Source organism: Schistocerca americana, chromosome 1 (assembly GCF_021461395.2).
Source record: "Schistocerca americana isolate TAMUIC-IGC-003095 chromosome 1, iqSchAmer2.1, whole genome shotgun sequence".
Classification (NCBI taxonomy): Eukaryota; Metazoa; Arthropoda; class Insecta; order Orthoptera; family Acrididae; genus Schistocerca; species Schistocerca americana.
Window position 1 is genome coordinate 190,059,849 of NC_060119.1, and position 26,936 is coordinate 190,086,784.

A 26,936-nucleotide genomic window follows, 5' to 3' on the forward strand; every position below is an offset into this window, starting at 1 on the left:
TGCCTCTACTTGGTGAGAATATATATGCATATCATGTGCTCAAAGGACAGATGTCCAGCTAAATGACATCATCACAATGATTGCTGGTGTTATCAAATCAACATCTATGGAATGGCTGGCAGTACCAATCTGCATTTCACCATTCCACCCCCTTAACTACTACACACAAAAACACTAACAAATGAGTACTAAAAGATGACGACTAATAAAAATTTACCAGTCCAGCAACATATTGATAATGCAAATCATAACTGACTCTGCTCTAGGTGACCACCATCATTAACAGCAAGAGTCACTGTGGAAGATGAGTTCAACCTTACTAATGCATGGATTCAAGAATGGTCTGCACAATGATATAATAATAGGCTGTGTATCATTCAAACACCACTAGACTATGACTTGCCATGCAAAACATAATCTATGTTAAACAGAATTAGAACCCAGCATGGCAGATGTGCACAATTTTTACACAAATAAGGTTAACAACTATCTCCACTTTGTGACTGCGTAGAACTGACCATTAGACATTTGACACAAGAATGCCCAATAAAATCTAACAATGGTAGACCAGAAACTAGCCTGCTGGTGACTCCAAAGCTGATGGATTTCACATGTGCTCTAGAAGTCTGTCTATAAAATTTTATATAATATATATATTGTGTTATACACGCTATGTATGTAGCCCATACAATAAATAAATAAATAAGGTATCCCATGACACCCGATTCCTTTTAAAGTAATAGTTATTGTAATAGTCATCCATAAAGGGGAATATAGGTTGAAATGTGTTAATATAATGGACTGCTAATCCTTAATGTGATGGGTATTGGCTCTTTAAAGATATATAGGTTATGAATGAACTTCCATAAACATCTTCCAATTTTTAACCTTTTCTGGCTGCAGACAAAGTGAAGCTGCAACTATCAGTTTCATTCATATTTGTTCTGGTTTGTTTTTATGATTAAGCATTTGTTTATCTTGAGTAACTCTTACATTAATAGTATAAATGTCAGGCATGATTCTCTTATCCGAAGGGTGTGTATATCTAAGAGAATAATGTGAGAAAATGTACAAGGTGCACTCAAATATTGATGGGAATTTTGCAATTTCACTCAATTTTTGCTGTTACGTCAAGAAACATGACTCAGTGGTATTTGTACATTAGCCATATGAGATATTTAGTCTGCTGTTAACTGTCAAAAAGTTTACATTTATTTACACAGATCTAATGATTATCTATTTTGTATAACAATCCAAGTTTTAGAAAAGTTAAATACTGTTTTTGGTGAGGCTACTATGAGTAAAACGAGGGTTTATTACTCAGATAAGCATTCAGAAGGAGACCATGAAGACAGGGAAGATAACAAGCACCCTGAATGTCTTGTTTATGAATAATTGGGAAGTCAAAATAAGAGAAATGTTGGCAATGTTGGAATATTAATAGGCTCAATCCATGAACTGTTTTTGGATGTTTTGCATATGAAATATGTGACAGCAAAATTTGTTCCAAAAGTGACTACAGGTTGACTGAGGTTGAAATTTAGAACTCTGGCTAACTGAGAGTGGCTTTTACACAATTTTAACATCTATCTCAATGTACTCCTTACACGTGATTTTGAATTCTCCACATATAAACAGAAAGCACATGAGAAAAAAGTAGCAGTCAATATCATTTATTTATATTATAAATTCATGTGACAATGCTTGAGAGACCTTACTGCACATTATTGAGAATGTTGTGAGACAAAGAATTCCATTTAGTGAAAAAATATATTTTCATCACTTTTTTTAGGTAGCAGCTTAATCCAATCTCTCTCTCTCTCTCCTTTTTTTTTTACTTGTTTTCTTCAGTGAATTTATATATGACCTAAGTTTTTTTCTTTTTGTATCATGTACTATTTTATTACAATATTCTTTTATTATAAACTAAAAAAATAGGATAAAACATGTAATTTGAATGAAGAGTGCTTTACTATTTCGATATGAACAAAGATTTACTGACTTATATACATGAAAAAATCTCTTTCTACATACGAACTGTGTATCCATTAGCTTATTTTTTTTTTCTTTTTCCTTAAAGCATCTAACACAGCTTTTTCTCCAATGAATTGCCTATTCATTATCTTGGCTGACTTTACCCTCCCAGCAAGTTTATATTACAGCTACCCTTATACTCCAGAATGAATTTTCACTTTGCAGTGATATTTGCACTGATTTGAAACTTTTCCAGGTAGACTAAATTTTTATGTGGGACTAGAACTCAAACCTGGGAACTCTGATTTTTGCAGGTTAGTGCTCAACCGGTACAGCACTTGCTCATGAAAGGCAAAGGTCTCAGGTTAATGTCCCAGTCTTACATAGTGTTTTAATGTACCAGGAAGGCCATAAAACAGTATTTCAATCATTTGGATGTCTTCATGAAAGTGTTCATCTTGTTTCTCACTGACAGCACCAAAATTTTTCAGAAAAAAGTGTAAAGACGGCTATTCAAAAAGTAAATCTTGAGGCTCATTTAACATATCGCAATTTATCAGAATGCAGACTAGAAAAATGTGAGTCCCTTTTGTTCCCTATGAAGTTGATAATGAACTCTTTGCACTGTACCAAAGATTCCCTCTCTCTTACATAATTTTTGATTTAACACTGGAATCAAAGAACATTATTTGAATGTCAGGCCCAATAACGATGCCCTCTTTTGCACTTTTGATGGATGAGGAAAATTCTCATAGAGATACTTGAAATATTCTCCAAGTTTCAAAAATACTTCAAAGACTTTCTTGCAGGCCTGTTTATTCTGGACCAATATTGATACCTTCCCCTACTAGCCCACTCACATAAGAAACATTACTATGTAGTAAAGTCACTTTACCGGCCAAGGAAAATACATGACACTTTCAAATTGCCAAATATTTTCCAAACATGTGTCAAAAAGTTTACTTTATTTAAAAATAAAAGAAGGATTTTGTAATGCACCATTTATACAGAATGGAAAACAGCTACTGATACATAGGTACTGCAGTGCTTCGAGAATTTCGAAGCAACTTCTAGAACCACTCACCCTTCCACCATTTCGAACACCTGATATTTTAGAGGTGAGTGGGAGAAACGAATATGCCCTACTGCACATCACCTATTTGTATGTGCAGGTCAAAAAACAGTTATGAGCAAAAGATGGACTCAGCGGCGGCAGAGAAGTACGCGCTGTACAGTCCACAGAATTTCCGTGTATGGGCAGAAAAGAACAAGAAAAGTTTATGTAGTATTCTGTGCTCTTTAGTGTCTGCATTGATTGTAAAAAGACTAATGAACAATTGAATATAGATTTTTATGTACATTCATGTATTGGTCTCGCTTGGGACTAGAGACTTAACTTACTTCATGTCTTGGCTGTGAACGAAGCATGATGTTCATAAATTATTTGGTTATCAAACCAATGATATTTGAATATGTGTAAATAAGTTTTAGGACTAAGTTAGCTTGTAAAAGTTGTCTGTGGAACTTGAAAATATAAAGTGATTGAACTTAAAAGTAAAGTGATTGAACTGAAAAGTATTCTACGAGTACCCAAATTATTTCAAAGATACAGAAGTAGTTTAATAAATTCCTTTAACAGCTATAGTCTTCACAGAAGAAGCTTTAAGGAGATTGACGTAGCTGATTGCCCAGAGAAGAGGATTGGCTACACACAATGTGCAAGTTTACTGACTTGAGAGATGTGTGAGCCTTGCAACCCAATACTACACTGTCTCTTGGGGGTCCGAAAAATGTTAAGAGTGCTACTGTTGTGTAATGAAACAGCCTTTAAATTACTTTTACAATAAACTGTTAAACAGTTCACATTCCTCCTGCTTATATTCAATTCCAGATTCATTCACCAAACTGGCAATATTCCCGACCAGCAGACTAAATCACTTTCTTCTCTGAAACATTAAGAAAATATCTGCTCTTCTCTCTTGTATAAATAAATGTTTGTTCCTGCTCCTAACAATTTCTTTTCTTTGAGTGTAGAACCATGTGGCTCAACTTTTTCCTTTTTTAACCCCAAATATATCTAGTTTAGTTTGTGTCAGAAGCTTTGCTTCTAAATTGTTCAAAATACAATGAACTGGATCCAACTAGGTGTTACTACAAAGATACAGCCTAATATCATCAAAAATTTATTGCAGTTTTAGAATGGGATTTTTAAATTTTTTTTAATTTTGAGGTGAAATTTACACAAACATAAATTTTACATTTTGTAAATACAAAGATATGACATTTTCTAATATTCAATGATAATTTTAGCCAAAATCTCATGTGGCACATATTCACTGTAGTTTAGCTGGTGTTTGTAGGCAAATTGGAGGCTGCTTCCTGGCTTGATAGACCACAAGTGTCCTGTATCAATTTGTTCATGTTGACTTCACCTACATCAATGTGGTACATCGCAAACAGTTACCATTTATACCCTATATACTAACCAGTGCTACCATGGTTAATTGATAGAATGGCAGATCAGATATTTTTACTTTACAGATATTATTACTTTACTAGCTGACAAACCTGACATAGCCAAGATACTCATTTTGCCAATTTTCTATTAAAACAGGAAAAAATGAACTGTGCTCTTGGTGCTGTATTGAAAAAATTTCATTTCTATGTATTCGTGAAAACGCAAGTGAAATAGCTGTACAAAGAAATATGCATGATGCACAAATGTATAAGTACAGGTGATTCGCCTGCCTAAAACATGATTTTGTAAACATCTCTATGGCAATGCCTCTTCAGAGCTCTATAGGCGGCTATTGTTTTTGCGTAAGCGACTTGCGCTTCGCATTTGAAAGCTATTAAAACCACTGCCAGGTGTCAGGGATTTCTTTAAGCTGACTCAACTGTAGGAATGTCTTAGTAATAAGAGTACATGTATTAAAATTTCATGTATGATGAGTCATTTTTCGATGTTTATGATGTCATATCTCTTGAACTATGTACTGTACAATGGTGTATTTGTGTAGGTACAATCAGTGGCAATGTGGATATTGTCTGCAAAATAAGTTGAAAATAGAGTTTGTAGCAAAGAAGTAATACATTTAAACACCACACATGATGGGGCAGTTTCTCATCCATCTAAGTGTTTATGGCATCATATCTCCTGAATCATGTATGGTACCATGATATAATTTAGTAGGTTCATTTAGAAGCATATGTGGATACTGTCTCTGAAATTTGTTGTGACTAGAGTTAGTAACAAAGAGTTAATAAATTTAAATGTTATGCATGAGTGGCAGTTTTTCATGCACCTCATTGTTTATGATATCCTATCTTCTGAACTGTGATAGAAAGGTAATTGTTACCCCACCAGTGATTGTTGTCAGAGAGTAAGGGATACATGCACCAAGTTTGGTTGAAATCAGTACAGTGGTTTAGGAGGTGGTGTGGTACACACACACACACACACACACACACACACACACACACACACACTTACACACATGAGTTCGCACGCATGGGTTTTTATAATATGCATGGATTTTTATTTTTTGTTTGTAACTACTAATACCAATGCTGGGCTCCCTCTGAATCACTGGAATAAAAGACCTATTTTCTTCACAAAACTGGTTTTACAACCACATCTAGCCACTGTACTAAACATATACACTAAACAGTATCAAAATTAACTCTAAAGAATGAAGAAGAGCTAAAGAACTTGTCAGATCATTTGCAAAAACCAATTGTGTGTACAATTCAGTTTAAACTTAATTCTTACAAGGACAATAGTTTTGTAGTAAGGAGGCCAGTCAAACAAAATGATTTAATTGTTAATTTTATGCTATTAAAATTCACAATATCTTGAGGTAAAATCTACACAAACATCAATACTACATTTCGTACGTGCAGTAACAGGAAGGAGTTTTTAATATTCAAGGATGATTTTAGCCAAAATCACACATGGAACACATGCACTGTAGTTTATGTGGCTCCTGTAGGCCAATCTGAACCTGTTTCTTGGCTTGATAGATCACAAGTACTCTATATCAATTTGTTCATCTCAACTTCATCCACACTACTGTGACACACTGTAACTGGTTAATGTTTACAACATGCACACTAACCACTACTAACAAAGCAAGTGGATTTCCCCCTGTTGTTTTTCTTCCCCCTAAAATTATTTATTTGTTTGTTTTGCAAATATCTGCAAGATTATCACTTCCACGGCATGTGCACAGTTCCAGAAATGTTGAATATTAACTCAGGCTTTAGCCAACTTTATTATATGTTACATTTTTTTGAGGAACTGAAATTTGTAAATGTGATTAGTTTACCTAAAAACTTGGCTAATGACAAATACCAGTTACATAGAACTTTGTTATCATTGTTCTTTGTAAACATACTAACTCTTAGATAAAGTAGATCAAGAGTATATACAAATAAGAGAAGCATCTAGACAGCTAATGTTGGAAATATGTTGGTAACTGCTACACTCGTTTGGTTTCAGAGGAATTAAGACCTTTTGAAAAACATTGTTACCGAAATAGAATACCATATTTTGCAAACTAGACAGCATAGTTCAATAGCAATTACTGTTTTACGTAAAAGTCCACATTTAGAAGAACTTCCTTTACTATTCATTTGCTCAGAAGCATATATCCTTAATTTTAACCTGTAAAACTCCAGCAAAGAACAACAGATAAATTTAGTTTAGTGATTGTAAACTTATAAAAGGAACAATTTAGGAGACATTTTATTCAGTCTGCGGAAGTGTATAATGTGAGGAAGATCAGTGCCCAGAATTACAACAAGCTTCAAGAAATGCGTTAATCTACTAATAATGGCTGCTGCAAACTGTGACAATAGTATCAAACTGTGAACTGTGTTATTTCAAAATTATGCTTACTGTGTGTATTGTTTCCATTTTGATATGACTAGCTACTTGAAAGGACAGCATAATTGGTGAATGTGTTAATGATTTCCTTGCTGCATGTTAATTATTGTGAATCAGTGCATTTGTGTTAGGTTACTGCATTCAATCAATCATTATCATTATATGACATCAGTCAAGTGTAGTATGCAACTTACCCATCATTTGTACATAAATAATAGTAAATGAGACTTGATCTGGCCATAAACAGCAGGTGTTTTGGTCTGGTGTGGACAACATTATTTAAAATAGTCCACTCTCACCAATTACTTTTCAGCCAGATTCAACAGAAGTGCAGCTACTGGAGGCATATTAGCACAAGTAACTATGGTAATGTTAAACCTTCAACTTGATTTATTATTGAAAATAGTATATGAAATAGTTAAAAATGCTTTTTTTTCAAAAATGTAAGTGTTATTTGCTTAAAATATATTATTGCTTAAAAAGGGTGGTTGATGTGACTTTTTTGTTAACACATTAGGATTTAAGCACAAGAACGATTCACTTTCAATAAAAAAAGCTTTTTTTATTGTTGGCATATGTAACTGTCCCTCTTACAATATACACACATCAATAAACTGAGAAGACTGGACATCACACATAGTGGTGGAATAGCATAGACAGAGCATATGATATGCTATTCCATCACTCCGTGTGATGTTCAGTCTCTTCAATTTATTAATGTGTGAATATTGTAAGAGGGACAGTTACACAGGCCAATTAGTATAAATAACAACAGGAGTGGCTTAAATAGTGATGACGACAATGATGCTGACTGTTTGGAACAAATGCCTGAAAAACAGTGACAAAGGAACAGTGGGTACTGAGGACGAGATTTGAGTTGCATCAGTAAAACATTTCTGATATGAAGAAGACTGCAAGTGGCAAGAAATTGACAGCTCTCATGTGCTTTTAGAGACATCATTTATTGGTAAATGTGTGCCAGTAAAACAAGTAAATCGTGCAGTTGAAGCATTCAGGCTGTGTTACAATGAAACAACCATAGGTGAAATTAACCAATACACTGCAGATTTTATTCAGGAATGAACTGTTATACAACAACGTTCTAGGCTTCATAACTACATAGATTTTTACAAAGATGAGCTTTGCTTCCCACTGCAGATGTTATTGACAATTATTCAGAAAAACACCCATAAAAGCTAATTTTCAAAAGCATTCACTTTTGAACAACCTAATTTTTTATCAGACTATGTGGCAAGACATATTTGAGCTGCTTAATAAATTCCTTCATTTTGTAAACAATGAAGAACTGCATGCACTTAAGAGGAATAAAATATTGTTTAAATTGGGCTTGGTCATTTAGCATTTGAATGATACATTTAAAAATACATACAACATGGGAGAAAACATTTCTTGGATGAATCTCTTGTATTATAGAAAGGAAGGTTGGAATAAAAACTTACCTATCTCTAAAAGCAGTGAAGTTTGAAATAAAGTCTGTGAAATCCATGAATCACCCACAGGATATTTAAGGCAATTTGTTATTTATACAGAAAGTTCCACAGAGATAGAGACAAAATTTCTTTCGGCAGGTACCCTGAAAACAAGTCAGATTCTAGTAAACTTGTAAGAGTCTCTTTTAACTTTGGTCACATGCTCTGGATGGACAATTACCATAACAGTGTGCATTTGTGTCACTTTCACAAGGAAGAAGTATCATTGTAGAGGGCACACTTTGAATACAACAAATGTACCTGATGTCTTGAAAAATGCAAGATTCAAGAAAGATGAACCTGTAGTACATCACTCATGGTACATTGTGGTGCAGAAATGGATGGATAAAAATAGGTAGTCTTTATTGGAACATTCCATAATGATGCAGTTGGTACAGCAACCAAAATGGGCAACAAGGTAAGAAAACCTCAATGCATTAAAGAACACAATTTTTTTATGAATGATGTAGACCTAAAAGATCACAAACTACAACTTTTTCTCATGGAAAGAAAGAAATGAGTAAAGTAATACATGGAAAGGCTAATGAATATTGTAGTGTACATCGATTTTATTGTTTGTTATACCAGTGAAAAGACACAGAAAAAAACACATGTAAATTTCAAGCTGATTCTCATCTCAGAACTGATGGAAATTCATGGTAAGAGTGTAGCTTCACGTTACTGTGGGCACCCTTCAAAACTATTACACCTGAATAGCTCTCAGCAAGGCATTTAATTGAGAAGATTCTACCCACAGAGAAGAAGAACAAGCAAAGAAAGAAGTGCCTTTTGCAGCGAGAAAATGGGGAAATGAAAGGTAAAATGTTTCTGATGCAGAGTTAACAGTTTGTTTTAATAAAAATAAAGATGTACTGTTAACAATTCCTGAAGATTTCATTACTTTTCTGTAAATAATTACTGTACTAGACCCATTTCACTAAACACTATATTCCTGTAACTACTACCTTGGTAAACTGCCGCCAGCGAGCTACATGCGCACGTGCCCACACACACACACACACACACACACACACACACACACACACACACACACACACACAGAGAGAGAGAGAGAGAGAGAGAGAGAGAGAGAGAGAGAGAAACTACCAGATTGAAACATTAAATTTGTGACTCAAATACTGAGCTCAGGAATGTCTGCAACTTCTTCTTCAATGAGGAACAATCTTTGGCAATATTCAGGTGGCTGACTCCAGTGATCTGCAGTTCTTTGCCCTATCAGTATAGTCAGCTTGCCTGTGTCTGTCTCTACCTCTTGGACTACATTCCAGCACCACCTCTGTACAGTGGTCATCATTTCTTCTGGCAACAAGGCAGGTCCATTGCCATTTCATACTGGCTGTTCTCTCCAGGATGTCCTTGATGTAAGTAATCTCACAACTTCTGCCTTTTTTTGTTTTGCTTTTAGATCCCCACAAATCTCTCTCCATGCCTCACTGTGCAGTTCTAAGTTTCTATCTTGTATATTCATGAAGTGTCCAGGTCTCTCAGCTGTAAGTCAAAATGGAGAGGACAGACTGATGAAAAACTATTGTTTTAAAGTTTCACTGGCATGTTTGACCTAAAAACCTGAAGGTAGTTGAATGTTTTCTACCAGCTTTCCAGTTAGCTTGATGGACCAAAAGATCTCCTGTCATATTTAGGAGATGGCCAAGATAGATGTTTTCTCGGACAGTGTACTGGATGTATTTTTCAATAGCTTATTCCTACCATGCTCCATTTATCAGATATAACTTTTGTCTTGGAAACAAAATCAGACAATAGAAACTCCAGGTTGGAATATCAACATTATTAGGAAGACCACAGATTGCTGCTCACTGTAAAGATGACCCACTGAGTTGCAGACAGGCACAACAAAAAGACTGTTACACATTAAAGCTTTCAGCCAAAGCCTTTTTCAGCAATGAAAACACACAAACATTCATACAAGCAAGCACACCTCATCCACATATGACCATTATCACTGGCAGCTCAAACTGGAATGCGACTGTCATGTGAATAGCAATCTAGAGTGGGGAGGGGATGGGGGAGGTATAGCAGGGTTCGAGTGGGAGGAGAGGAGAGTGCTGTCTGGTGGGGTGTGCAGGCACTAGCTTTGAGAGGATGAAGAATGGATAGTGCCTGTTTCTGAAAGCCTTGGTGAGACCTTCAGCATACTGAGAAAGGGAAATGTTTCACTGCACATGCACCATGCTGAGATGGCAGGCTGTGTGAAAGGGATTTTTTAATGTGGAAGAGATGGCAGCTGTCAAAATGATCTATCACTATGCCCTGACATGAGGGAAATCCTATCCAAGATCCTACACAATCATCCTAAAGAAGTGTTCCATCGCCCATCTAGCCTCCAGAACATCCTGATCCACCTGTATGTCACTTCCAGTTCTAACCACTTGCCACAGGGATCATATCTCTGTAGAAGATCCAGGTGCAAGACCTGCCCAATCCACCCAACCAACACTTCCTATTTCAGTCACATCACAGGTTTATCCTATCCCATCAGGGGTCAGGCCACCTGTGAAAGTAGCCATGTCATTCACCAGCTCTGCTGCAATCATTGCACAGCCTTTTATTCTGCTATGACTACCAACCAGCTATCCACCTAGATGAATGTCCACAGCTAAACTATGGCCAAGAGCAAAGTGGACTGCTCTGTGACAACATGCAGCTGACCACAACATGCTTGATTCCAATCACTGCTTCACATCACAGGCCATGTGGATCCTCCCCTCCATTACTAGCTCTTTTGAACTGTGCAGATGGGATTTATGTTTACAGCACACTCTCCTCTCCTGAAGCTATTCCAGCCTCAACCTATGGTCGTGGTTGTTTGGCCAGGAGACCAAACAGTGAGGTCATCGGTCTCATCGGATCAGGGAAGGAAGTCAGCCGTGCCCTTTCAAAGAAACCACCGCAGCATTTGCCTGGAGTGATTTAGGGAAATTGTGGAAAACCTAAATCAGGATGGCTGGATGCAGGATTGGACCATCGTCGTCCTGAATGCGAGTCTAGTGTCAACGTATGGTAACCTACAGTTCCCACATCTCATACACAATAGTTTCCACCACCTTGTTGTATCACCTCCCCCTTTTCACATTCCCTCACCCTATTTCTGTGCTGACCTCTGCCAATGTACCCGCTTGTCTTTTTCCCTTCCCCGCTCTTCTCCTTTTCCATTCCCCATTTGTTTCTCCACTCACATCTCGCCTCCCAACACTATGCCTAGCAAACTCTAGTCCCTGCACGCAACGCCAGACAGCACTCTTCTCTCTCCCTGCCTGTTTCCACTCCAGGTTGTTATTCATCTGACAGTCCCATTCCAGTTGGAGTTGCCCGTGATTGCTGTCATAATTTTTGTGAGGCATGCTTGCTTGTGTAAATGCGTGTATGTTTTCTTTGCTGAAGAAGGTTCTGTCTTGCAAAGGCTTATGTTCAGTCTCCCTGCCTGACATTCTGAGACCTGATACAGACATTTGCAATTCCTAAAAATCACTTGCCAATAGTAGAGCACCATATGCAAATCTCAGGTTGTTGTCTCTTCCCATTGATTCCAAATCATTTTTATTCCCTGTTCAATTCTGACATTATGTGGTAGAGAAGGTAGAGAACAGCTACAACAGGTGGAATCACATTGTTTCACTCTTCTGTGAATTGGTCATTCCTGTGTTGCTTCCATGTCACTAATAAAACCTGTAAAAGTTTCATATATAATGTACAAGAATTTAATATAGACCACCTTCACCCACTGCTCAGCTAACTCTTCCGTTACAGCAGGATGACTAAATTAATCAAACGACTTTTCAAAATCTGCAAAAGCTGCACACAGAAGCATCTGGTACTCATCTGTGTTGCTTATCAGTTCCCAGAGAACATAAATATGGTCTAGCATATTGAAGGTGCTGCACAATATAGTGGAGATGATGAGTTGCAGACACGCACAACAAAAAGACTGCTAACAAGTAAGCTGTTGGGTTGTGTCAAAGAGGAGACTGATACAATTTAACAATAGTGCCACAGAAGAAGCTGTGGTGTAGCGGTTATGATACTAGACTGTTGCGTGGAGGGTAACGAGTTCAAATTTAAAAAATGAGATGACACCATGTGTTTGGCTAATGTATTTTTCTACTTGTCAGGCATTGCCAAGCAATGGTATGAGAACAACGAGGTGAAGTTCACAAGTTTGGAAGTATTCCAGGCGAAACTGCACAAGTATTACGGCGACACACAATGACAGAAGTGCAAGGCTGAAGATAAATTAAAGTGCAGGGCACAGCGTCCAGGAGAAACAGCATCCTACATTCAGGACGTCTTGGAGCTGTGTAAAATAGTGGATCCTAGAATGAAGGAGGAAAATAAGGTTGCAAATCTTATGAACAGTGTTGCTGAGGACATGTATGAAACCCTACTCATGAATGAAGTTTTGACTGCAGACGACTTCATAAAATGGTGCCAGTATATAGAGACAATGCATCAAAAAAGAATTACACACAAGAAGTTTGAATGGCTTCCAAACATCTTACTGATGTCTGTGATAGAGGAAGAAACTGATTTCACAAGTGTTCTACGTCAGATAGTGAGAGAGGAAGTTCGGAAGGCACTTGGTTTGCACAGCGAGCAAAAAACCGAGACGCTTCAAGAGGTCATAAGAGAGGAAGTGGAACAGACATTGAACCCAATCTCTTGTCCTTCATTTCCCTTTAAAATGGTGAAAAAGTCAAGACCCAGGCGAAGTTATGTTCCTACAATGCCGCATGAGACACCTGTTTGGGCACCAAGGAAGACTGATGTCTGGAGGACCCAGGATAACCAACCAATATGTTTCCACTGCGGACAACGGGGGCATGTGGTGCGCTATTGTTGAGAAAGGCGACGGATATTTGATGACGCCTGTGCCAGAAGACAGCAGACCAATCTTAGCCAATGCCAACTCTGGGACAATGAAGATGTGGGTGCAGGATGATGTAGGTCACCATCGCTGCACGCTAGCCATTAGAGAGGACGCTCCCCAACACACCGTTCAAGGTCTCCATCGCTGTTTAGAAGCTCCAGTCGATCACCTAGCCACCGCAACCTGGAAAACTAAAAGGTGCAACCTTACTTGGAGATGAGGCCGCCGAAGAGCAAAATCCTCCACCATCGATCACTACAAAAATGACAGGAAACTATGTCAATATCCTCATGGATGGCCAACCAGTCCAAGCTCTTGTGGACTCTGGACCATCATATTCAATCATTTTGGAAAAGTACCATCGCCAGTTGCAGAAAACTGTATTCGTCAACAACAAAACATCTCTGCTAAAAGTGGCTAATGGAAAGTATGTAAAAACTACAGGAAGATGTGTCATTCATGTGGGTGTAAATGGCCATACAGAGCACTTAGAATTCATCGTCTTACAAGAGTGTGGTCATGATGTCATTCTTGGATGGGACTTTTTGAAAGTTTCTCAGGCAATTACAGATTGTGGTCGCTCGAAGATTATGCTAGACGAGATGAGATACTGTGGACAGGAAGATGCGCACCCGAGTGTGGGAGACTATGTGTGCTGGATGAAGTGATCATTCCTGCAGTCAGTGCTAGAAAAGTAACTGTCACGCTTCATGCCATGCAACAACCCATGGATCTTGTAGTGGAATGTGAGACAAGCATACCACTGAAGAATAATTTGGTCATCCCAGGCTCTGTCATCTCGTTTTAGAACGGATTCAGTGAATTGTGGATAGTTAACTGTTGCCGAGAACTGCAGATCTTTCCAGGACACATGTACGTAGCAAACACCGAGCGGTTAATTGCAGAACAGCTGAGTGTCACAGAAACCTCCCACGCCAAGTCTGTAGGCGAAATTAGTGCTACCACTATGAGACAAGATCTTCTAGCTCGATTATCACCAGTTCTCACTAAGGAACAACAGAAGAAGCTACTTGCCATTCTTCAAGAGTTATCTGAATGCTTCAATCCACAGGTGAAGAACAAATTAGACAAATTGACGGTGAAGCACCGGATTAGCACTTGAAACCGTCAACCAATAAGCCAGAGAGTATACCATGTGTCAGCAAATGGAACATCAAATAATTCGCGACAAGGTAGAGAGAATGATGGAGAATGACATCATTCAGCCTTCGCAGAGCCCATGGTCATCACCAGTGGTTCTTGTCAGGAAGAAGGATGGCAGTTGGCGCTTTTGTGTTGATTACAGGACGCTTACTAAGATAACTAAAATGGATGTTTACCCTCTTCCACAAACTGACAGTGCACACTGGATTGTCTGAAGGAGGCTAAGTTTTTTCAACCATGGACATGTACTCGGGATACTGGCAAATCAAAGTAGATGAGGCTGATTGTGAGAAAACTGCATTCATCACCCCTGATGGCCTATTTAAGTTCAAGGTGATGCCGTTTGGTTTGTGTAATGCACCAGCAACTTTTGAAAGGATGAAAGATAATTTTCTAAGTCACCTGAAGTGGATGGTGTGTCTTTGTTATTTAGATGACATTATAGTGTTCTCAGACACATTTGATGAGCAAAAGAAATCAAAATACTTGGACACCTTGAGTCAAACAAAGGTGCGCGACCAGACCCAGATAAGGTGAGATCCATAACGGAATTTCTTATTCCTAAAAATATTAGAGATGTGAGAAGCTTCCTCGGATTATGTTCTTATTACCGTGGTTTTATCAAAGACTTTTGTATCAAAGCCAGACCACTCCAAGAGTTGTTAAAAGCCGATGCTAAATTTATCTGGGGTGGTGCTCAACAAGATTCTTTCGATGTGCTGAGAAAAGCTCTAACGACTGACCCTGTACTTGGTCTGTATGATGAGAGAGCAACTACAGAACTACACACAGATGCCAGTGCTCGGTACTGTTCTGGTACAAAATTCAGATGGAAAAGATAAGGTTATAGCCTATGCCTCTAGGAAACTTACAAAAGCTGAGAGACACTATTCAACTACAGAAAGAGAATGTCTTGCTGTGATCTGGGCCATGTGCAAATTTCGACAGTATCTCTATGGAAGTCCATTCAGAATTGTTACAGAACATCATTCACTTTATTGGTTGACAGGTCTTAAGGATCCAACAAGATGACTCACTAGGTGGGAATTATGCCTTCAAGAGTGTGACATTATCATAATGTACAAAAGTGGGAGAAAACACCAAAATGCCGACTGTCTCTCAAGAAACCCTGTGCAAGACCATCAAGACATTGATGAAGGTAGTGACTATCTCGACTGTCTTGCTGCACTCCAGGATCTCTCAGCTCAGCAGAAGGATGATGCCAAGATATCTCAAATTATGCTTGCCTTAAATTGGTCAGAGGATGTGAATGGACAATTTAAGGTGGTTAATGGATTACTTTGCAAGAAAAACTTTGATCCGTTTGGAAAGAGGTGGCTACCAGTGATTCCTAAAGATATGTGCTTAGATGTTCTACAGAAATTGCATGACACACCTGAGGCCGGTCATTTATGATTTATTAAGACATACAATAGGATCCACAAGAGATTTTTCTGGCCAGGTTTATTTAGGTGTCTGTCACTATGTGTCACACTGTCAAGAGTGCCAGAGGAGAAAGGCAGTTCCTCAGAAATCACCTGGCGCCTTTCCAGTGTGTTGCGATTAACCTCCTCGGATGATTTCCAATGTCTGCTAGTGGCAATAGATTGATTACTGTTTGCACTGATTATCTGACATGCTAAGCCATTACAAAAGCCGTGAAAACAGCCGAAGCATTCCAGGTAGCCAAATTCATCATGGTAGACATTGTATTAAAACACGGTGCCCCAAGGTTGTTAATTACAGATCGAGGGAAAGTTTTTCAATCGAATCTTGTGACAGAGATAAACCGTTGGTGCAACATTACTCATCACATGATGACAGCCTACCATCGGCAAACTAACGGGCTTACTGAACGCCTTAATAAGACCTTTGCCATCATGCTATCAATGTTCGTCAATGTTGAGCAGAGCAACTGGGATGAGGTGCTACCTTTCATGGCATTTGCCTACAACACCGCCAAACAAGACACCACAGGATTTACGCCATTTTACCTGGTGCATGGGTGCGAGGTGACGATGACGATGGACACTGTGTTTCCGTTACATCCTGAGGGCATGGACGATGACTACATCAGTCAGGTGTTAACCAGCGCTGAGGAAGCTCGGCAGTTAGCTCAACTCCGCACACTGCAGGCTCAAGAAAATTATCGCTGAAGGTATGACGCGAGCCACTGCCCTGTTGTCTACCAGCCTGGTGACCACGTCTGGATCTTCACTCCTGTCTCTCTGAGAAGCTCCTCAGGCACTACTTTGAACCTTATAAGGTTGCAAGACAGTTGTCTGATGTTACTTATGAAGTTGAAGATTTCAACCCCAACACAAGATGATGAAAGATCAGAGATATGGTCCACGTCCATCAAATGAAGCCCTATAAGGATCCTGCAAACAAGGGTAAATTCGAAGCTCCAGTGACAGGCAACAAGTGGAAAGGTGATGAAGAGCATAGCAGCAAAGGAAGTTTTAAGAAGATCACCACCAGGGTGAACATCAGTCATCAGGAGTCGGAGTATGCAGGACCGATGACTCGTTCCCGGACTAAGGGGACCTAACACCGGGACGCTGTTCTCTTAAGGAGGGAGAAATGTTGCAGAAGAAGCTGTGGTGTCATGGTTATGATACTAGACTGTTGCATGGACGCTCATGAGTTCAAAGCTCACCTGAACAGTAAAATTTTAATTTCTATATTCAGTTCGAGTACATTCTAGAAGTATCCACACATGTCAAGAATCATTAACTGGTATGTTCTGTAACTGTATATATACCGTATGTGTTCTGGCCGAAGGCAGTTCGCTCTGAGCTTTTGTATGTGCAAGTGCTGAATAAACCTTCATTCAGTGAAGTTAGTGTTTGTCATTCATCTAATTACACCTTCTTCTATGTGACAATAGTCTTCTAAAATCTTTGTACAAAACACAGATTAGGTTTATGGGATGATAGTTTTTTATTTTGTGATTGTTTCCTTTCATGTGAAGCAATTTTATCATTGCTTTGTTCCATGATACTTGAACTGATGCACGGTCACTAGACAAAACAAAAATTTTTGATAGTTGCTCGTAAGTTTCTTCACCAGCAAACTTCAGAACATCGACAGACAACTCATCATAATCAGGATCAGCACCCTTCTTCAAAGTATCAATAGCATATTTGACTTCCAAAGGAAGTATGTCCAAAATTTTGGGTGCATTGGAGAGGTCATGTAGTGTTGTAAATAGCTTTTGTTATGCATACAATTTAAAATTTCTGCTTTATTGGTAAGTCTGGCATTGTCTCTGTAAGTTGCAATAATCTGCTTCCACCAATCATGAGTTTTCATTTGAGCTTTTTTCCCTCTAACTAGATCTTGGAATTTTCTTGAAATCACCCTCCATTTCTTTTCTCAAGTTTACATTCATACAGTTTGGAATATTCTCTCATGTCACAATAAGATCGGATTTTAACTTCCCTTCATATTTTAGGTAAACTGTTAGTTTTATCTTAGTTGATCTTTAATCTTACTTGTGCCACCCCTGCTGAATCTCGAAATCCTAGTTAAAGGACTTGCTTAATGTTTTATTTATTTATTTATTTTTCAAACTTCATGAGATTAACAGTATTTCTCTTCAATCTCAGAAGTTTAAGCTTTTCTTCCCTTGAATTTATGCCAAACCTTGACCTTAATAGTTCGTGATCACTGCCAGTCTTGAATTTGTTTATAACAGAGATATGCTTAGTAATATGAGGGGAATTCAACTGTGTGAAGCCTATTTCATTTTTAACATTGAAGTCGTGGCTTTTCCACTTCCATTTCTCATTAAGATGCTTGTTGAAAAACGCATTTATTACAGGCATCGTAGTAAATTTTACAATTTATGCTAGTCACACTCCTCATTCATTTTCTCATCAATCTCATAGTTACAAACTACTATTTCGCCCTTTTTATGTGACTGAGGAAGTTTTTGTTTTCGTTTTTTCCACACTTGTCATTTTAATGCCAACAGTAATATGGTTCACTATACTTGTTATTTTCATGAGAAATGCTTAGAAAAAAAAAGTTACAGAAATTTGAATAAAATTGTTTACTCCCAGTTTTATTTCCATCAGTCTGCAACAGACAAAGCTGACAACGCTTTGATGATATTTGACGCTTTACATTGATGAAATTCATAGAAGCAAATGAAAATTTGGAGCCTATACTGTTGTAAGAAATCAAATTATAAAACACAAATACAATACACTGCAATGCATTTAATGAAAAAAGTAGTTTCAACATAAATAATATTTTTAATGGTGGACTTCAGTCTGTGACGTCAGCTTAGTTATATGCTTTAACACATACTCACTGCATCAGTACTCACCATTTTTATTTTTGAACAGATTAAATACAGGTAGTATTTGCCTGTAATATGGAACAAGGGCTTCTCCCACCATATCAGCACTCATAACCAACTGCTGCATCACCTTCAGTGTTGTGCAGACTACATCATGCTTTCTCGTATTTAAAGCATCTGGAGCAATATAGAGAAAGAGAGATTAAGAAATTTGCTGCCAGTTCAATACTGAGCATTTGAATAACAAGAGGTAATAAAAATTGTATACACAAGAATTAGAATCATTTTTATCTGTTACAAAAATTTCTCTCATTCGTTTCATATCGTTCAGGGATATCTTATGAAATCCATGTCCTCAACCTTTTCAGACATTGCAATATTAGTAAGAAAATGTAAATGCTCTAGTAACTGGTGTAATTACAATATTAAGAAAAGGGTAGATTTCTACTCACTATATAGTGGAGTTGATGAGCCACAGACAGGCACAACAAAATTACAGCTAAACAAGTATGCTTTTGACCAAAAGGCCTTCCTCTAAATTAGGCAACATACATAAGGCCTTTTGGCCAAAAGCTTACTTGTTTAGCAGTCTTCTTGTTGTTTCTGTCTGTGACTCAACATCTTTGCCAAATGGTGAGTAGCAATCTGTCCTTTTCATAATATTGACATTATTCCACCCTAGTAATTGGTGTATTATAAGAAAATAACTGATAACAGTCAGGCTGGATACTTAGAAATTCCACTTGACTGATACACTAAGATGAGTAATAAATGGTATACTGTAGCTAATAAATCACTATAGAGGTTTTCCTTCTGTGAGAAAGAGAAGTATAAAAAGAGAGAGATATGCATCAATGTATTTCAGATGTAAGAAAGGATGGCAGCTAGAGTGATGATGGCATGTTCAGTTATGACAGCACTTTATAGGAAAGACTGAAATGGAAGTGAGATGGAAGTTGGGGGAGAGAAGAAAGCAGCTTGAAGAAGAATAAAGACACTTTAACATATAGAAAACAGAATAAAAATAGCAGAAGCAGTTATTTGCAGACTTTTTTAGAAGTGCCCTGGGGTTTAACTGCAGCTGATTAAGAAATGTATTTGTAAGCAGTATTTACAGTAATTAAGTTCGTAATTGTAATAAGATCACATGTGAAATACAGAATGCAAGATAGAATGAAGATTTAAACAAGTAGTAAATTGAGCTATGAAGAGAAAGCCATAGTGGAATCTGACTAGGGGAAAAAAGTGGGGCATCAATGTCAGTGGCCCTCCTTTTGCAGATGATATGGCCCTACAAGACAACACCAAAGAAGAAGCTGACGACCATACCCTCAAACTGTAAACTAGCAGAAAAAATAGATCTCAAAACCTCCACCGAAAAGACAAAAATGATGTCAAATATAAAAAAAAACACTGAAAAATTTTAAAATAGGAGGATAAAAAAAAAATTATCAAAGAATTCAAATATCTTAGAGAACAGGTCAGCTGGAATGCCTCTGAGGAAAAGGCAATTGAATTTAGAAGAAACTAGGCTTTCAACTCACCGAAAACACATAGTTCCATCTCGTAAGATGCAAAAATAATGCGGTAACTGAATCAGAAGCTCCATACACAGCCACATGACTGTCCAACTGAAAGGCTGGAGATCAAAGAAAGGAAAGTATTATGAACAATCCTAAGCCTCAAGCTCCATAGTAACAAAGTAATCCACATCTACATCTATTCTCTGCAAACCCCCATGAGGTTCATGGCAGAGCATATGTCCCACTGTACCAGTTATTTAGATTTCTTCACATTCCATTCACATATGGAGCAGGTGAAGAATGATTGTTTGAATGCCTTTGTTAATACAGTAGTTATTCTAATCTTATCCTGATGATCCCTATGCAAGCAATACATAGGGGACTGTAGTATATTCTAGAGTCATCATTTACAGTCCGTTCCTCAAACTTTGTTAATATTCTTTCTCGGGGTAATTTATGTCATTTCAAGAGTCTCCCAGTTCAGTTCCTTCAGTATCTATGTGACACTTTCCCACGGATCAAACAAACTTGTAACCATTCCTGCTGCCCTTCTTTGAAATATGGTCAATACCACCCCCCCCCCCAGTCATATTTGGTACGCGTCCAACACACATCAACAATATTCAAGAACAGGTCACACGAGAAATTTAATCTCCTTTGTAGAGTGACTGCACTTCCCCACTATTCTACCAATAAACCAAGGTCTATCACTTGCTTCACCCATGACTGAACCTATGTGATCATTCCAGTTTATATCCCTGCAAAGTGTTATCCCCAGATATTTGTATGAGTTGGCTGAATCCAACAGTGACTAATTGATATTATAGTCATATGATACAATGTTTTTCTTGTTTTGTGAGGTGCACAATTTTACATCTCTGAACACTTACAGCAAGTTGTCAATTTTTGCAACACTTTGAAGAAATCTTATCAAGATCTGACTGACTATTTAAGCAGCTTCTTTCAGAGAGTACTTCATTATAGATAACTGTATCATCTGCAAAAAGTGTGAGTTTATTATTAATATTGTCTGCAAGATCATTAATATACAACATGAACAGTAAGGATCCCAACACACTTCCCTGGGACACTGCCAATGTTACTTCTACATCTGATGGTGATTCTCCATCCAAGATAAAATCATCCCTACCGAAACGTCCACAGTCCAGTCACAAATTTCACCTGATACCCCATATGATCAAACTTTTAAATAAATCTGGTAATGAGTCAAATGCTTTTTTGGAAATGAGCAAATACTGCATCTATCCCCCGGTTTTCATTCAAAGATTTCAGTACGTCTTGTGAGAAAAATGTAGGTTGGGTTTCACATGATAGACATTTTCTTAGCTCATGCCAATTAGCATGGAGGACATCATTCTGTTCAAGATACTTCATTATGTTTGAGCTCAGAATATATTCTAAGCTTTTACAACAAACTGATGTCAAGGTTATTGGCCAGTAGTTTTGTGGATCACTTCTACAACCCTTCTTGTAGATAGTTGTGACCTGGGCTTTTATTCAAGAACAGAGCATTGTTTTTTGTTCAAGAGATCTACAATAGATTATAGTTAGAACAAGGACTAATTTAGTCATAAACTTAGTATATAATCTGACGGGGATTCAATTGGGCCCTGGAACTTTTTTCAATTTCAAAGACTTCAGCTGTTTCTCAATAGCACTGTCACTAATACTATTTCATTCATCTTTTCAGTGATACGAGGATTAAATTGGGGCAACTTTCCTTCGTTTTCCTTTGTAAAGAAACATTTGAAAGTAGAGTTAAACATTTCAGATTTTGCTTTTCTACCCTTAATTTCAGTTACTGTGTTATTCACTTAGAACTGGACACTAACTTTGGTGCCAATAACAGCCTTTACATATGACCACAAGTGCTTTGAGTTTTGTGAGGTATCATTTGACGATATCCTACTATGGTAGTCACTGAAGGCATCATGTATTGCTCTCTTGACAGCCAAACACCTTTCATCCAGCATCTCTCTGTCTACAGCCCTAGACATTGTTTTACACCTATTATGCATTAATCTATTTTTCTTTAGGAGTTTCTTTATAGTGAGTATATACCATGGAGGTTCCCTCCCATTACAAACCGGTCTAGTTGGTACTTATCCATCCAGTGCATGGTCAACTATTCTTTTAAACTTGAGCCATTGTTCCTCTACATGCTTCTGTCCTGTGCTGAAAGTTTCAAGTTACTCACTGAAATATGACACTTTTGATTCTCTATCTAGTTTACTGAAGATATATATCCCTCTGCTCATTTTAGTTGTCCTTTGTACTTTGGTCATCATTGTTACCACAACCACATCATGTCACTGATACAAGTTTCGATGTGGGCATCCTGAAAGAGGTCAGGTCTATTTGTTGCAATCAGATCCAACATATTTCTATCAAAAATGGGATACCTAACTACATGTTCCAGGTAATTTTCAAAGAAGGCATTTAATAATGTTTCACAGGATATCTTATCATGCCCACCACAAAAAATGTCATTTTCCCAATTAACTGTTGGCTGATTGAAGTCTCCACCGATGATTACAGTATGATTGGGGAACTTAAGTACAAGTTAACTGTGGTTTTCTCGAAAGTTTTTGGTCACATCAGGAGATGAGTCTGGTAGGCAACAGAAGGATCCAGTTATCATCTTATGTCCACCCCTGACACTGAGTCTTGCCTAAACAATCTCACATGTAGCTTCAATTACTATCTTGGTGGTTTTGAGTTTCATGTCTACTGTGACAAACAAACCACCTCCATTTCTCATTTGCCAGTCTGCTGAATATATGCTTAAATTTCCCCCCAAAATGTTGCTGGTATCAATTTCAGGTGTCAACCAGCTTTCTGTGCCTAGTATTAGCTCTGGCACTTTTTTGCAAATGCTTCAGCAGTGTAACATTAGGATTTTAATATTCTCATCTGTGGCAGGCATTTCTTTTGATCTTACACGGATACTTCTGGGTATCCTACAGCTACCATTATCTGGATTGGATGGAGAGTCACCTAAACTAAAAGAAACCCTTCTGTGCACTCCACACAGTCAACTACCTGAGAATCAGAAATTAAACCCTTTATTAAATAACTGAGAAGCTTTCAGGCACAATGAGGAAAAGAAATTTTGATTTTTATGGACACATTCTGAGAATAAACCCAAATACAGAAAAAAATGATATTTCTGAAACAAAAAATTAGACAAATTGGTTTAAGGGAATGGAGTAAGAATTTAAAAACCTCAGTCATAGGAAGTATGTTCACAGCTACAAATGTAAAATGGAGAACAAGAAAGAGCAGTTCCAAGTCAAAATCAAAACCAAATGAATGATCCGGTCAACAAAAGAAATGAAAGTGAGATAAGAAAGAATGAATGAAAAATACTGGACTAAAAGAAAAGACAGAACAATGAAAAATGATTGAGTTAATGTACTCCAATAATAACAATAATAATAATAATAAATAATCTTATAACACCCCCAAAATAAAAGAATTTGGGACATCACACAGATTATTCTTCCAAAGTGTCAAGTAACAATAACAAAGTTTTTTTCCACGATATTCTTTTCACAGAATAGAAATGAAAATACGACATCATTTTGAGGTTTCCATACATTTTTAATTTATGAATCTATAAATACTGTCACAGATGTTTGTTTGTCTCAAATTTGTTGCAGAGCACTTAACACTATGAAACTGAAATTACTGAAAAATAACAGCTGTAAATTTAACATGTATATATAGATTATGCAGAAATTTATTTTGCATGACTATAAAATAAAACAGATTAGAGAAATATTTGTTGCACCTTCGTATGATGCTTGAAATAATGCATAGCAAATGAGGTGTTGATTGAGATGCAATTCCCTGTCCTGATACTTGACTGATTCTCTATCAAACAATTTTTGAGACTGAAAAACAGTTGGAACTTTTTTTACCCATTTCAACATAGATAATAGAAGTATGTCAAGGCCACAAAACAATAGTTGCACAGTCTGCATAATCAAACAGAAAAATATACTCCACTAGTCCTAAAAATTCAAAAATTCTAAATTGACTCTTTGAGCCCCCCCCCCTCCAAAAAAAAAAAAAAAAAAAAAAAAAAAAAAAAATTTACACAAAACTGACCTTTTTAGTTGTAAGAAGCACCACCTACAAGAAGAAATTGGCAAAATTAAACAATCAAGTTATTTTAAGGAGATGGTTTCACTCAGGAATATGCTTTAAAAAATTTTTACAATACTAACCTAACAAATGTAAGGATTTAGAAGCATATACAACTTAGGGAATGATAGAAATTGCCTACAAGAAAATTAAAGATACCTTCGAAGAAAAGAGAAGCAACTGTATGAATATAGAGATGGAAAACCAGCACTAAGCAAAGAAAGGGAAAGCTTAAAAGCAAAAAGAATATATAGAGGGTCTATACAAGGGAGATGAACTTGAAGGCAACATGGAAGAGGACGTAGATAAAGATTAGATGGGAGATACTGCAAGAAGTATTTGACAGAGCACCGAAAGACTTATGTGTAAACACAGATCCAGGGGTGGACGACATTACATTAGGACTACTCATAGCTTTGGGAGAACCAGCCATGACAAACTTTCATCTCATGTGCAAAATGTATGAGACAAGCAAAATACCTCAGACTTCAAGGAGAATGTAATAATTCCAATTTTGAATAAAACTGGTACTCACAGGTGTGAATATTACTGAGCTATCACTTTAATAAGTCACAGCTGCAAAATACTAACACAAATTCTTTTCATAAGAATGGAAGCTGACTTGGGGCAAGATCAGTTTGGATTCCAGAGATGTGTAAGAACACGCAAGGCAATACAGATCCTATGACTTACCTCAGAAGACATGCATTTGTAGAGTCAGAGAAAGCTCTTGACAATGTTGACTAGATTACTCTATTTGAAATTCTGAAAGTAGCAGAGTTCAATACAAGGAGTGAAAGGCTGTTTACAACTTGTACAGGAACCAGATGGCAGTTACAGAGTTAAGGGGCATGAAAAGAAGCAGTGGTTGAGAAAGGAGTGAGACACCGTTGTAGTCTATCCTCAATGTTATTCAGTCCGTACATTGAGCAAGCAGTAAAGGAAATCAAAGAAAAGTTTGGAGTACGAATTAAAGTTCAGGGAGATGAAATAAAAGCTTTAAGGTTTGCTGATTACATTGAATTCTGTCAGAGATAGCAGTGGACCAGGAAGAGCAAATGAAGAGAACTGAAAGTGTCTTGAAAGGAAAATATAAGACGAACATCAACAAAAGCAGAAATAGATAATGGAAAGTAGTCAAATTAAATCAGGTGATGCTGAGGCAAGTAGATTAGGAAAAGAGACACTTAAAGCAGCAGATGAGTTTTACTTTTGGGCAGCAAAGTAACTGATTATGGCAGGAGTAAAAAGAATACAAAATGAAGACTGGCAATAGCAATAAAAGTGTTTCTGAGGAACAGAAATTTGTTAACATCAAATATAGAGTTAAGTGTTAGGAAGTATTTTCTGGAACTACGAGGGCTGTTTTTTTACGCTGGCGACAGAAAGTGGACATGCGCTGTAGGCTACTACGCAACTCTCTCACTACATACCCCACCATTGACGACCTCAAGGCATTAGTCTGCATTGTACTACAGCCACGTAAAAATGGCTGCCGTCATTGTTGCTCCTGCCAAGTGTGAATAATGAAGTTAATTCGCTTTCTGCAAGCAGAAGGGAATAATGCAGCAGTAATTCATCAGGGAATGAGCCGAGTGTAAGGTGATAACTTCATGACTGATGGTGTTATGTGTGAATGGTGCCGAAAGTTTAAAGATGGCCAAAATGACGGGGGCCAAGGACGCAAGTCTGTCGTTACAGCCAACCTTGTTGAACGAATTGACAGAATGGTTAGAGAAAATCATATGTTCACCATTGCTGCTTTATCTATGGAAATTTTGGAAATTTCAAGATCTGTTGTACACTCTATCATTACTGAACATTTAGGCTACAAAAAACTTTGTGCTCGTTGGGTTCCAAAAATGTTGACGGATGCCCACAAAAGTCACCAAATGGTGTCAGGTTTGAATTTCCTTGACCATTGTCACGATGAAGGAGAGAACTTTTTGAAATCAATTGTTACTGGAGATGAGACTTGGATCCAATACGACACACCGGAAACAAAATGACAGTCACAACAATGGATGCACCCAAAATCACCGAACAAACCAACAAAATTCAAACAAACATTCAACAACATGAACCACTCAACAATGGATGCATCCAAAATCACCGAGCAAACCAACAAAATTCAAACAAACATTCAACAACAGGAACCACTATCAACGCAGCTGCTTACTGTGAAACTTTAGGACATTTGCGCAGAGCCATTCAAAACAAATGAAGAGGTATGCTGACTTCAGGAATTGTGCGGATCCATGACAACGCTCGTCCACACACTTCTGGCAAAACCCAATGGCTCCTTGAACAATTTGAATGGGACATTTTCGATCATCCACCATACAGTCCTGACCTGCACCCACCAACTTTCACCTTTTCCCTGAACTGAAGACGTGGCTAGGAGGGCAGCTCTTTCAAACCAACGAAGATCTTCAAAACAACATCAATGCTCATTTAAACTCATTGGCGGCAACATTTTTTGAAGAGGGTATTGCAAAGCTTGACCACAGGTACG

At 37.6% G+C, this 26,936-nt stretch overlaps 1 protein-coding gene across 1 annotated transcript in view; it reads right to left on the minus strand.

Annotated features, from left to right (window-relative positions):
• LOC124621914 (parkin coregulated gene protein homolog) overlaps positions 1-26,936 on the minus strand; it is a 92,312-nt gene that overhangs the window by 45,978 nt on the left and 19,398 nt on the right. The window contains exon 3 of the mRNA XM_047147422.1: positions 18,756-18,905. Within this exon, the coding sequence (XP_047003378.1) occupies positions 18,756-18,905 (150 nt within the window). The remainder of the gene's footprint in view (positions 1-18,755; positions 18,906-26,936) is intronic.